The sequence below is a fragment of the Bufo gargarizans genome, chromosome 6, assembly GCF_014858855.1.
Source record: "Bufo gargarizans isolate SCDJY-AF-19 chromosome 6, ASM1485885v1, whole genome shotgun sequence".
Taxonomy (NCBI): Eukaryota; Metazoa; Chordata; class Amphibia; order Anura; family Bufonidae; genus Bufo; species Bufo gargarizans.
This window is the reverse complement of record NC_058085.1, coordinates 199,529,737-199,544,249: the sequence shown is the minus strand read 5'-3', so window position 1 is coordinate 199,544,249 and position 14,513 is coordinate 199,529,737. Positions and strand designations below refer to the sequence as shown.

Here is a 14,513-nt window from a genome sequence, read left to right as displayed (position 1 = left end):
GACGGTCCAATCTTTTTTGGGAAAGAGCAAAACCCCTGAAAATGGCACCAGAACAATCACCCCCTGCTGCAGCAGCAAGCAAATAGCCTGAAAAAGAATCTGCGGCTGAGGGAGAGGTCAGAGGAGACAACTGAAAAAGACAAGACTGAGGGGAGGACTGAATTCCAACTTATAGCCCTCTGTAATGACCTCCCTCATCCACGCATCCAAGACGTGAGCCAGCCAGACATGCTGAAACAAATGAACACGGCCGCCCACCTAAACGGAGGGTGCCGGGAGCCACCCGTCATGCAGCAAAATTCTTATGATTAAAGGACTTGGAGCCCTGTTGACAGGAATGCCAGGAAGGGCAAGGCTTGAAGAAAGGTTTGCGTTTTTTGATCCGTGGCCAACTTGTCGGACGCCCCTTGGGGCTTCTGCTTTTTTTTTACCTACTAGACCGCCCCCTGTTCTGTGGTAAATGCGTGCTCTTACCGCCTATAGAGTCTGAAATTATCTCATCCAGGCGTTTACCAAAAAGTCTGCTGCGGGTAAAAGGGGAGGGCCATCAGGGTCCGCTTTGAAGCATTATCTGCCTCCCAGCAGGAGAGCTATAGGGCACGGGGAATAGCCACCAACGGGGCTGACAAACAAGCCATAAGCCTGGACGCATCCAAAGATGTTTCACAAATATACGCACTGGCATGAGAGATCTGCAGGGCCATATCCGCAAGTTCCCCCGCGGGGACCCCCTGAGTTGAGACCCTGACATAAATTACTTGCCCACTCCCCCATAGCTTTGCCCACCCATGTAGAGGGAAATACCCGCTGCAGTGCTGTGCCCACTGCCTCAAAGGCAGATTTTGCAAACGCTTATAGCTTCTTAACTCTGATATCAGAGAAAGCTGCCCCATCTGCCATTGGCAAGGTAGTATGCTTAGCCAAGTGGGAAACTAGCGGGTCCACTATAGGGGAGAACGACCATTTTTTGGTTAAATCCTCCGGAAAAGGATAAAGTACATTCAAACGTTTTGGCAAGGTAAAATGTCCATCAGGAAAAGTCCACTCCTTGGAAAGAGGAATCAAATTCCTGGTGGTTGGGGAAACACTTGTGCGAGCGTCGGGACCTTCTAAAAGGAAAAACCCGAGATGGCAGACGACATTGCGGGATCCTCAACCTGCAACGTCTCGATAACCGCCGTAATAAGATTGTCCACCATGAAGGATAGTTTGGACGACTGACCATCCGGCGAAACATTCTTATCTGACCCCCCCTCCTCAGAACATGCCTCTTCCACGGAGGACATGTTGGAGTGAGACTCTCTAGCAGGAGGAGCAGAGGCTGGGAAAATGGGAGACAGACATCCTTTTGGGGGAGGATGTTCTGGCCTGTTTTGCGGGACAGCCATGATGGGCATGCGCCCAGAGGACTGTCTTGCCGACAAACACCCCAATATTTCCACAATGGCCTGGTTGGTATTGGAGACATCCTGAACCACCCTAGACAGGGAACGCGCCCATTACGGTTCTACCATAGGCTGGGCAGCAGGAACCATCAGGACCAGGGCCGAGCCACTTGATGGCAGAGCAGCACACCCAAAGCAGAGGGTGTCTGAGGGGATGGAAGTTTTGCACGACAACGCATAGGCAAAATGACGCACCGAAGGGACCGTGCTTCGGGACCTGGGGTCTGGGCTTCGACATAATGACAACCCTGATACTTAAGCGAGGAAGAGGAGAAGGTTAGGTCCTGCAAGAAGAGACAAACAGCACTTATCCAGCCTGTGTCCCTCCAAGCAGCAAGACCAGCTCGCCAGCGTCCAGCCAGGTGGTTCAAACCCCGGAAGTTGGCATGGGGGCGGGTAGAACACAAGCCCCAACCCCAAAAATTACACCTCAGTGCCAACAAGACCCCCCCCCCCCCCCCCCCCCCCCCCCCCCCGCGCTTGCCGACATGCACACCCCGCACAGAGTCGACGCGCCGCCAGGAAGCAGCAATGTTTGTTAGCCCCCCCTATTCCACATGCGCATTTCATTGGCCAAATGGCGCCAAAACACAGGTGCAAATACCGCCGAGGAGGCAGCCAGCTGCGGAACTACTACAGAGCCCAACATGCTGCCACTGGAAAATGGACGCCCCAGGTGTAAGTATCCCCTGGAGGGACACAGCCTCATGGAGACCAGGTAACTTGGGGATGGGGGAACAGAAAGGGGGGAGCACTTTAGTTATTTTTTATTTTATTTTTTATACTCACCTGTCCGGCATCTTCTGCCCCCCTGGCTCCAGCTGGATCACCACCATCGGTGTGCGATCCCTTGGGGAGGGAAGCTACACCGGGACAGAGGAAACTTGCGGTGGACGGCAGTGGTGATCTGACCGCTGGCAGGATACAGGGGTTTTGTGGTAACCTCTGGACCTCCTTTGGGGATGCCCTGGTAACCCCTGCTAGGAAAAAAAAAAAAAAACACAACAGCAGACCTGCAACACTCCTGTGTCCCCCCCAATGATACGGATGAGAAATGTGTGCAAGTCCGGGTTCAGCTCTGAACCCAGACATCCCCTTTTTTAAAAGGGGAAGCATATATTGTATAATAAAGCAGGCTTTTTTTATTCACCAATTAGATAAAAAGGGTAGATTACATGCCGCTGTCACAGATTGCACTTACACAAGTATACCGGTGCCAGTCTTGCCAGGCGTGACATAGAATCAGCAGCCTCAACTTGCCCCCAGTCTCTCAGAAGGATATAGAAAATGTTATTCTTCGAGCCAGAACCCAAAGTTCCCTTGTCCATGCTACCACTCATCAGGTCACTGTTCTGAATTGTAACATCTATGGAAACAGTCATACAACATGGAAAGTAAACAATTTAAAGGGGTTCTGCACTTTGTTTAAACTGATGATCTATCCTCTGGATAGATCAGCATCTGATCGGCGGGGTCGGACACCCGGGACCCCCGCCGATCAGCTGTTTGAGAAGGCAGCAGCGCCACAGCCTTCTCACTGTTTACTGCTGGCCCAGTGACGTCACGACTAGTATCAACTGGCCTGGGCGGGGCTAAACTCCATTCAAGGAAACGGAGCTTAGCCGCACCCAGGCCAGTGATACTAGTCGTGACGTCACTGGGGCTGCACTAAACAGTGAGAAGGCCGCTGCGCTGCTGGAGCGCCTCTGCCTTCTCAAAACAGCTGAACGGCGGGGTGTCCCAGGTGTCGGACCCCTGCGATCAGATGCTGATGATCTATCCAGAGGATAGATCATCAGTTTAAACAAAGTGCGGAACCCCTTTAACTTTTAGTCAGAAGTTTCTTTGACATTTGTTCACAGGTTATTTTTAAAAAAAATGGGGTTAAAACTACACTTTCTACGTGAATTTGAACACAAATTAACCCCTTCTATCCAAGGCCAATACTCACCTTCCTGCACGCATCTATTTTTGTAAAACTGACATGTGTCACTTTCTGTAGTAACCCTGGAATAGTTTTACTTATCTAAGGCTACTTTCACACTTGCGTTCAGAGCGGATCCGTCTGAGACGGATCCGCTCATATAATGCAGACGGTGGATCCGTTCAGAACGGATAAGTCTGCATTATATTGTAAAAAAAATTCTAAGTGTGAAAGTAGCCTCAGACGGATCCGTCCAGACTTTACATTGAAAGTCAATGGGGGACGGATCCGTTTGAAAATTGAGCCATAGTGTGTCATATTCAAACGGATCCGTGCCCATTTACTTACATTGTAAGTCTGGACGGATCCGCTTGCCTCCGCACAGCCAGGCAGACACCCGAACGCTGCAAGCAGCGTTCAGGTGTCCGCTTGCTGAGCGGAGGCTGAACGCTGCCAGACTGATGCATTCTGAGCGGATCCGCGTCCACTCAGAATGCATTAGGGCTGGACGGATGCGTTCGGGGCCGCTTGTGAGCCCCTTCAAACGGAGCTCACAAGCGGACACCCGAACGCTAGTGTGAAAGTAGCCTAACCGATTCGGAGATTGTTTTCTGGTGACACACTGTACTTCATGTTAGCAGTAAATGCCCCCTTTTGCAAACTACACCCCACAAATTATTCAAAACTGATGTTACAAACTTTGTTAACCCTTGAGGTGTTCCACAAGAATTGAAGGAAAACAGAGGTGAAAATTTCATTTTTTTATGTTATTCAATTTTTTGTGTTAACAAAATAAACATCAATAGGTATTGTCTGTGAAGGTTCTCATTTATCCAGGTCATGGTATATATCTGTAAATAATAAATCAAGGCAACTGGACGTACTGTAGATTTCTTGAAAACGTTTCACTCGTTCTTCCAACGAGCTTTCTCAATTCTGAGTGATTGTACAAAAAATTCTGGGAATAAATATGTAACTGAATCCACATCTGCTAATTAGACCCAGCATTGGGTCAAAGGTGTTGATTCCATTATCCGAATTGGAGTCAGTAGGTGATAAAGACTTCCCAGAAAAAGGTGTCAGGACAGCATTCTACGTGGCAGACAATAGATGTCTAACCCCCCCACCTCTATTCAAGCTTGGCTTCTCCATTTTTACGTAGATGGCCTCCTTCACGCCTCGTTTGTACCAATCGGCCTCCTTATCCAAAACACGTACTTGACTGTCTTCAAAGGTGTGACCTGTTCCTTTTAGATGTACACGGCTGAATCTTGACCAGAGGTTTTGGCTCTTCTATGCTGGGCCATACGCTGATGTAGTTGTTGTTTTGTTTCGCCGATATACAGTTCTGAGCATTCCTCATTGCACTGGACTGCGTACACAATGTTGTCCATCTTGTGTTTAGGCGTTGGGTCTTTGGGGTGAACCAGTTGTTGCCTCAATGTGTTGCTGGGTTTAAAGCTAACAGGAATGTGATGTTTATTAAAAATCCTTTTGAGTTTCTCAGACACCCCAGCTATATATGGGATAACCATATTCTTGCGTCTGTCATGCTTCTCGCCCTTACTGGTAGTCTTTCTTCTCCTTACTTCTGTTTTGACAAAGGCCCAAACTGGATACCCACAAGTTTTAAGTGCCCCTCTGAGGTGTTTGAGTTCCTTCGCCTTGGCCTCTGTGCTAGTGGGGATTTTCTCTGCCCGGTGGTGTAGAGTCTGGATGACTCACAGTTTGTGGTCTAGAGGGTGGTGGGAATCAAACAGCAGGTACTGGTCTGTGTGTGTTGGTTTTCGATAGACCTGACACCTTTTTCTAGGAAGTCTTTATCACCTACTGACTCCAATTAGGATAATGGAATCAAAACCTTTGACCCAATGCTGGGTCTAATTACCAGATGTGGATTCAGTTACATATTTATTCCCAGAATTTTTTGTACAATCACTCAGAATTGAGAAAGCTCGTTGGAAGAACGAGTGAAACATTTTCAAGAAATCTACAGTACGTCCAGTTGCCTTGATTTATTCTTTACAGATATATCAATATGTATTATGCCTCATTCACACATCTGTGTTCTGGTCAGTGATTTCAATCAGTGATTTTGAGCCAAAAACAGGTGCGGCTCTAAAAACACGTCTCTGTGGAGGCTCCACACCTGGTTTTGGTTCAATAACTGAGCGAAATCACTGACCAAAATAGACCTGTGAATGAGGCGTTAAGCCTCATTCACACATCAGTGTTTCACGGACGGAGAACACGTACAGCACATGTAGCTATTCATTTTAATATGTGTACTCACATCAGTATTTTAGCATGGTCCGTGGGTCAGTTTTTTTTGCATGGATGCATGCTCTATTTTGTCTGTGTTCACAGATACATCACGCCCATTATAGTCTGAGTCCGTGAAAACCACGGATGACATCAGTGTTGCACAGATCATTAAGAAAATATTTTTGGGAAAAAAAATTCTGCTGTTCTGATGCAACACAGACAGCAAAAAAACACACAAACCCAACACGGATAGCTTCACGAATGCATCACTGACCACCTGCTCACGGATTTGAGCATGGTCATGGAAAGGTGTGAACGAGGCTTTACTCAGATTCTGCAGTTTACAGAAACATCCCATGTGTGGCTGTAAACTGCTCTATGGGCACATGGCAGTGTTCACAAACCATATGTTTTTTTGGAGGAGAAATTTTGCTTAAATGGTTATTGGGTGCCATGTTCTATTTTAAGAGACCTGAGATACCACTACAGTGGGAACTCCCAAAAAGGGACACCATTTTGGAAACTAGACTCCTGAAGGAATTTAGTAAGGGGTGTACTGAGCACTTTGATGCCACAAGCTGACTTTAGACACACTTGTGTGCGATTTTGAGGCACATATAGCCTTTGGATAACTTTATTTAGCTTTTTGGAAGCAAAATAAAGAAATGCAGCAATTCTGTCATTGCCATTTGGGTTTTGTTGTTGTGGCGTACACCATGCAAGAAAAATGACATTTTTATTCTGATGTTCAGTACGATTACAAAGATACCAAGTTTATATGTTTTTTCATGTTTCACCATTTTTTCATGGTTTTGCATCACCATATTCTGAAAGCCATAATTTTTTTATTTTTTGAACGATTGTCTTATGTGGGGGCTCATTTTTTGCAGGATGAGGTGACATTTTCATTGGTACCATTTAGAGGTACATGACATTTTGATCACTCGATATTGCGTATTTTGTAAGGTGAGGTGACCAAAAAAAAAAAAAAATGACTTCTGGTACAGTTTTTATTTTTACAGTGTTCACCTGATGGGGTAAATCATGTGACATTTTTATACAGTAGGTTGTTACAGATGCAGTGATTCCTAATACGCCTATGTTTTACACAGTACATTTTTGAAACAAAGAAAAACTTGTTTATATGTTGCCATTTTCTGAGCCATATTTCTTTTTTGTCAGGCGATTGTCTTAAAGGTCTTCTGTCGCCCCACTAAAGTCATTTTTTGGGGGGGCTAGTTAAATTCCTTATACTGCGATACATGAAAATATAATGCTCTTACTTACTTTCCTTCAGCAGTTTCTTCTAAAAACGAACTTTTATAATATGTAAATGAGGTCTCTACCAGCAAGTAGGGCGTCTACTTGCTGGTAGCCGCCGCAAAAAAACACCCCCTCGTCCTGTTGATTGACAGGGCCAGCTGCGATCTCCTCCTCCGGCCGGCCCTGTCAGCATTTCAAAAATCGTGCGCCTGTGTTCATTCGGCGCAGGCGCTCTGAGATGAGGAGGCTCACCTCCTCAGAACTCCCTCAGTGCGCCTGCGCCGATGACGTCTTCTCTTTCGGTGATGTTATCGGTGCAGGCGCACTGAGGGAGTTCTGAGGAGGCAAGCCTTCTCATCTCAGAGCGCCTGCGCCGAATGAACACAGGCGCGCGATTTTTGAAATGCTGACAGGGCTAGCCGGAGGAGGAGATCGCGGCTGGCCCTTGCTGGTAGAGACCTAATTTACATATTATAAAAGTTAGTTTTTAGAAGAAACTGCTGAAGGAAAGTAAGAGATTATATTTTCATATATCGCAGTAAAAGGAATTTAACTAGCCCCAGAAATGTTCTTTTTACTTTAGTGGGGTGACAGAAGCCCTTTAACCACTTCAGCCCCGTTAGGTGAAACCCCCTTCATGACCAGAGCACTTTTTACACTTCGGCACTACACTACTTTCATCGTTTATCGCTCGGTCATGCAACTTACCACCCAAATGAATTTTACCTCCTTTTCTTCTCACTAATAGAGCTTTCATTTGGTGGTATTTCATTGCTGCTGACATTTTTACTTTTTTTTGTTATTAATCAAAATGTAACGATTTTTTTGCAAACAAATGACATTTTTCACTTTCAGCTGTAAAATTTTGCAAAAAAAACGACATCCATATATAAATTTTTCGCCAAATTTATTGTTCTACATGTCTTTGATAAAAAAAAAAATGTTTGGGCAAAAAAAAAAAAAGGGTTTGGGTAAAAGTTATAGCATTTACAAACTATGGTACAAAAATGTGAATTTCCGCTTTTTGAAACAGCTCTGACTTTCTGAGCACCTGTCATGATTCCTGAGGTTCTACAATGCCCAAACAGTAGAAAACCCCCACAAATGACCCCATTTCGGAAAGTAGACACCCTAAGGTATTCGCTGATGGGCATAGTGAGTTCATAGAACGTTTTATTTTTTGTTACAAGTTAGCGGAAAATGATGATGATTTTATTTTTTTTATTTTTTCTTACAAAGTCTCATATTCCACTAACTTGCGACAAAAAATAAAAAATTCTAGGAACTTGCCATGCCCCTCACGGAATACCTTGGGGTGTCTTCTTTCCAAAATGGGGTCACTTGTGGGGTAGTTATACTGCCCTGGCAATTTAGGGGCCCAAATGTGTGAGAAGAACTTTGCAATCAAAATGTGTAAAAAATGACCGGTGAAATCCAAAAGGTGCACTTTGGAATATGTGCCCCTTTGCCCACCTTGGCAGCAAAAAAGTGTGACACATCTGGTATCGCCGTACTCAGGAGAAGTTGGGGAATGTGTTTTGGGGTGTCATTTTACATATACCCATGCTGGGTGAGAAAAATATCTTGGTCAAATGCCAACTTTGTATAAAAAAAATGGGAAAAGTTGTCTTTTGCCAAGATATTTCTCTCACCCAGCATGGGTATATGTAAAATGACACCCCAAAACACATTCCCCAACTTCTCCTGAGTACGGCGATACCAGATGTGTCACACTTTTTTGCTGCCATGGTGGGCAAAGGGGCACATATTCCAAAGTGCACCTTTCAGATTTTGCAGGCCATTTTTTTACACATTTTGATTGCAAGGTACTTCTCACACATTTGGGCCCCTAAATTGCCAGGGCAGTATAACTACGCCACAAGTGACCCCATTTTGGAAAGAAGACACCCCAAGGTATTCCGTGAGGGGCATGGCGAGTTCCTAGAATTTTTTATTTTTTGTCACAAGTTGGCGGAAAATGATGATTTTTCTTTTTTTGGGGAATGTGTTTTGGGGTGTCATTTTACATATACCCATGCTGGGTGAGAGAAATATCTTGGCAAAAAAGACAACTTTTCCCATTTTTTTTATACAAAGTTGGCATTTGACCAAGATATTTTTGACACCCCAAAACACATTCCCCAACTTCTCCTGAGTACGGCGATACCACATGTGTGACACTTTTTTGCAGCCTAGATGCGCAAAGGGGCCCAAATTCCTTTTAGGAGGGCATTTTTAGACATTTGGATCCCAGACTTCTTCTCACACTTTCGGGCCCCTAAAAAGCCAGGGCAGTATAAATACCCCACATGTGACCCCACTTTGGAAAGAAGACACCCCAAGGTATTCAATGAGGGGCCTGGCGAGTTCCTAGAATTTTATTTTTTTTTGGATAAGTTAGCGGATATTGATTTTTTTTTGTTTTTTTCTCACAAAGTCTCACTTTCCGCTAACTTAGGACAAAAATTTCAATCTTTCATGGACTCAATATGCCCCTCACGAAATACCTTGGGGTGTCTTCTTTCCGAAATGGGGTCACATGTGGGGTATTTATACTGCCCTGGCTTTTTAGGGGCCCTAAAGCGTGAGAAGAAGTCTGGAATATAAATGTCTAAAAATGTTTACGCATTTGGATTCCGTGAGGGGTATGGTGCGTCCATGTGAGATTTTATTTTTTGACACAAGTTAGTGGAATATGAGACTTTGTAAGAAAGGGGGGGGGGGGCGGGGGGTGATCAATGACAGGGGGGTGATCAATGACAGGGGGGTGATCACCCATATAGACTCCCTGATCACCCCCCTGTCATTGATCACCCCCCTGTAAGGCTCCATTTAGACGTCCGTATAATTTTTACGGATCCATGGATCGGATCCGCAAAACACATGCGGACGTCTGAATGGAGCCCTACAGGGGGGTTATCAATGACAGGGGGTGATCAGGGTGATCACCCCCCTGTCACTGATCACCCCCCCTGTAAGGCTCCATTCAGACATCCGCATGATTTTTTACGGATCCATGGATCGGATCCACAAAACACATGCGGACGTCTGAATGGAGCCTTACAGGGGGGTGATCAATGACAGGGGGGTGATCAGGGAGTGTATATGGGTGATCACCCGCCTGTTATTGATCACCCCCCTGTAAGGCTCCATTCAGACGTCCGCATGATTTTTACGGATCCATGGATACATGGATCGGATCCACAAAACACATGCGGACGTCTGAATGGAGCCTTACAGGGGGGTTATCAATGACAGGGGGTGATCAGGGAGTGTATATGGGTGATCACCCGCCTGTCATTGATCACCCCCTGTAAGGCTCCATTCAGACGTCCGCATGTGTTTTGCGGATCCGATCCATGGATCCGTAAAAATCATGCGGACGTCTGAATGGAGCCTTACAGGGGGGTGATCAATGACAGGGGGGTGATCAATGACAGGGGGTGATCAGGGAGTGTATATGGGTGATCACCCGCCTGTCATTGATCACCCCCCTGTAAGGCTCCATTCAGGCGTCCGTATGCTTTTTGCGGATCCGATCCATGTATCCGTGGATCCGTAAAAATCATACGGACGTCTGAACGGAGCCTGACAGGGGGGTGATCAATGACAGGGCGGTGATCAATGACAGGGGGGTGATCAGGGAGTTTATATGGGGTGATCATGGGTGATCAGGGGTTTATAAGGGGTTAATAAGTGACAGGGGGGGGTGGGGTGGTGTAGTGTAGTGTAGTGTTTGGTGCGACTGTACTGACCTACCTGAGTCCTCTGGTGGTCGATCCTAACAAAAGGGACCACCAGAGGACCAGGTAGGAGGTATATTAGACGCCGTTATGAAAACAGCGTCTAATATACCTGTTAGGGGTTAAAAAATTCGGATCTCCAGCCTGCCAGCGAGCGATCGCCGCTGGCAGGCTGGAGATCCACTCGCTTACCTTCCGTTCCTGTGAGCGCGCGCGCCTGTGTGCGCGCGTTCACAGGAAATCCCGGCCCTCGCGAGATGACGCATATATGCGTCGTTGAGCGCACGGCTGCCACCTCTGGACCGCACATCTGCGTTAGGTGGTCCGGAGGTGGTTAAAGGGTTTCTACCACCACATTTCGACCGAATTAGCTGTCTGACACTAGCAATCTGCTAGTGTCTGCTGTACCTAACCATGATATTGTAATACTTTTCTCTGCAGCGGTTACCCTAAAAAACGCCGTGTGCGTCTGTATTCGGCACAGGCACTGTCAGATCGCTCCCTGCACCGGCATCTCCGCTGCGCCGATTACGTCAGAGTGCTCCCAGGAACAGATGACGCAAGAGTGGAGATGCGCAGGGAGTGATCTGACAGTTACTGCTCCTGCACCGAATACAGACGCACACGGCGCAGGCGCGAGAATTCGGACGCGATGGAGGCTGTCAATCTAGAGGAGATGGGCGGGCTGGAGGGATGAGCTGGGCGGCAGACATGGCGAGTAGATGGAGCCTCTAGGTGCTGAAAAGACGCCCCCATAGCACCTAGAGGCTCATTTGAATAGCAATAAAAGTTTGTTTTTTAGGGTAACCGCTGCAGAGAAAAGTATTACAATAGCATAGTTAGGTACAGCAGACACTAGCAGATCGCTAGTGTCAAACAGCTAATTAGGTCAAAATGTGGTGGAAGAAACCCTTTAAGTAGGGGTAAATTTTTTGTGGGATTAGATGATTGGTACTATTTAATTTTTTTTTTTTTTTACAGCATTCACCTGAGGCGGTATATCATGTGTTATTTTTATAGATCAGGTGGTTACAGACGCAGCAATACCCAATATGTCAATTTTCCTTTTTTTACTTGGAATTTATTTATTTATAATTTTTTTTATGGAGTGAAACACTTTCTTAATTTTTTATTTTTGTCCCAATATAGGACTTCAACTTTTGGGGGTCTGATTCCCTCTGCAATGCATTACAATACAGCTGATCGTCAGTGTATTACCAGTGTAATACACAGACAGCCTGAGGGGGCTGGGTTTCATAGGCTTCCATAGAAAATATCAGGCTGCCTTCACAGCAATCTGGTCCCTCCTACCGAAGTGCAGGGATCCGTACCCTCTGCAAACACCTTCTATGCCACGGTCAGCACTGACTGGAGCATAGAAGGAGTGAATCTGCCAGCATCAGATTTTGCAGCGATGATGGCGGAAACAGTCAGGCCACTGCATTGATCAGTCGTGCACAGCTCCGGTGCCCGCCCGATCAGCATTATGTACTAGTACGTCAATTTGTGGGAAGTCCCTTCCCGCTGTGACGTACTAGTAAGTTATATGTCGGGAAGGGGTTAAAACTAATTTGCAACCACATGCATATTAATAATGACCCATCTTGATTGGTGCCCGCATTCTGGAGAATTTGTATGATATGTAAATTAACTGCATGGTGCAACATCCTTACTGTTGCACCTCATTACACCAAAAGCCACGCTACTTACTGCTGCCTGCCAAGCACCCCCAGTGGAGATGTAATCTCGAAAGGCCCTGTACTCTTGGCAAATACAGAGAACAGGCCTGCGTGTGCCAATCCCCGAAGCGAACAAGCAGGAGAAAGAGTACATGGCCAGGCGAGTACATCACTACTGCCTGAGCCTGTCATTTAAATCTGGCGGGGTCATGAAGTGATAAAGATCATGGCATTTGGTGCAATGAGGTGCAACAGTGACACCCTTACTACAATGAGCAAGTCATTTGCATACCAAGAAGAATTACTCTAGAATGTGGGCACCAATCAAGATGGGAGAAAGAGCGTTCTACTCAGGAAACCAGCGCAAATATAACAATTCATTTAGACCAGTGCTTCTCAATTAATTTCTGTCATGCCCCCCCCCCCCCCCCAGGAAGAAGAAAACATTTTGCGCCCCCCCCCCCCCACGCGACTGTAAATAGTATCATTTGTCTATAAAATTGTTATAAGTACAGCCCCCAGTAATAAGAGCCCCCCCTTTGCCAGTAATGTTATGGGGGGGGGGGGAATCTGTGGATGACGGACACTTATGGGGGGGGGGGGATCTGTGGATGACGGACACTTATGGGGGGGAATCTGTGGATGACGGACACTTATGGGGGGGGAATCTGTGGATGACGGACACTTATGGGGGGGGAATCTGTGGATGACGGACACTTATGGGGGGGGAATCTGTGGATGACGGACACTTATGGGGGGGGAATCTGTGGATGACGGACACTTATGGGGGGGGAATCTGTGGATGACGGACACTTATGGGGGGGGAATCTGTGGATGACGGACACTTATGGGGGGGGAATCTGTGGATGACGGACACTTATGGGGGGGAATCTGTGGATGACGGACACTTATGGGGGGGAATCTGTGGATGACGGACACTTATGGGGGGGAATCTGTGGATGACGGACACTTATGGGGGGGGAATCTGTGGATGACGGACACTTATGGGGGGGAATCTGTGGATGACGGACACTTATGGGGGGGGAATCTGTGGATGACGGACACTTATGGGGGGGAATCTGTGGATGACGGACACTTATGGGGGGGAATCTGTGGATGACGGACACTTATGGGGGGGAATCTGTGGATGACGGACACTTATGGGGGGGAATCTGTGGATGACGGACACTTATGGGGGGGAATCTGTGGATGACGGACACTTATGGGGGGGAATCTGTGGATGACGGACACTTATGGGGGGGAATCTGTGGATGACGGACACTTATGGGGGGGAATCTGTGGATGACGGACACTTATGGGGGGGAATCTGTGGATGACGGACACTTATGGGGGGGAATCTGTGGATGACGGACACTTATGGGGGGGAATCTGTGGATGACGGACACTTATGGGGGGGAATCTGTGGATGACGGACACTTATGGGGGGGAATCTGTGGATGACGGACACTTATGGGGGGGAATCTGTGGATGACGGACACTTATGGGGGGGAATCTGTGGATGACGGACACTTATGGGGGGGAATCTGTGGATGACGGACACTTATGGGGGGGAATCTGTGGATGACGGACACTTATGGGGGGGAATCTGTGGATGACGGACACTTATGGGGGGGAATCTGTGGATGACGGACACTTATGGGGGGGGAATCTGTGGATGACGGACACTTATGGGGGGGAATCTGTGGATGACGGACACTTATGGGGGGGATCTGTGGATGACGGACACTTATGGGGGGGATCTGTGGATGACGGACACTTATGGGGGGGATCTGTGGATGACGGACACTTATTGGGGGGGAATCTGTGGATGACGGACACTTATGGGGGGAATCTGTGGATGACGGACACTTATGGGGGGGATCTGTGGATGACGGACACTTATGGGGGGGGGATCTGTGGATGACGGACACTTATGGGGGGGGGATCTGTGGATGACGGACACTTATGGGGGGGGATCTGTGGATGACGGACACTTATGGGGGGATCTGTGGATGACGGACACTTATGGGGGGGGATCTGTGGATGACGGACACTTATGGGGGGGGGATCTGTGGATGACGGACACTTATGGGGGGGGGATCTGTGGATGACGGACACTTATGGGGGGGGGATCTGTGGATGACGGACACTTATGGGGGGGGATCTGTGGATGACGGACACTTATGGGGGGATC

At 47.3% G+C, this 14,513-nt stretch overlaps 1 protein-coding gene across 2 annotated transcripts in view; it reads right to left on the bottom strand.

Moving 5' to 3' along the window:
* The window catches only part of POLR3A (RNA polymerase III subunit A), a 184,766-nt gene that overhangs the window by 67,726 nt on the left and 102,527 nt on the right, over window positions 1–14,513 (bottom strand). For both annotated transcript variants that reach the window (XM_044297675.1, XM_044297676.1), the window contains exon 16: window positions 2,647–2,811. In XM_044297675.1, coding sequence (XP_044153610.1) covers window positions 2,647–2,811 — 165 coding nt within the window. The remainder of the gene's footprint in view (window positions 1–2,646; window positions 2,812–14,513) is intronic.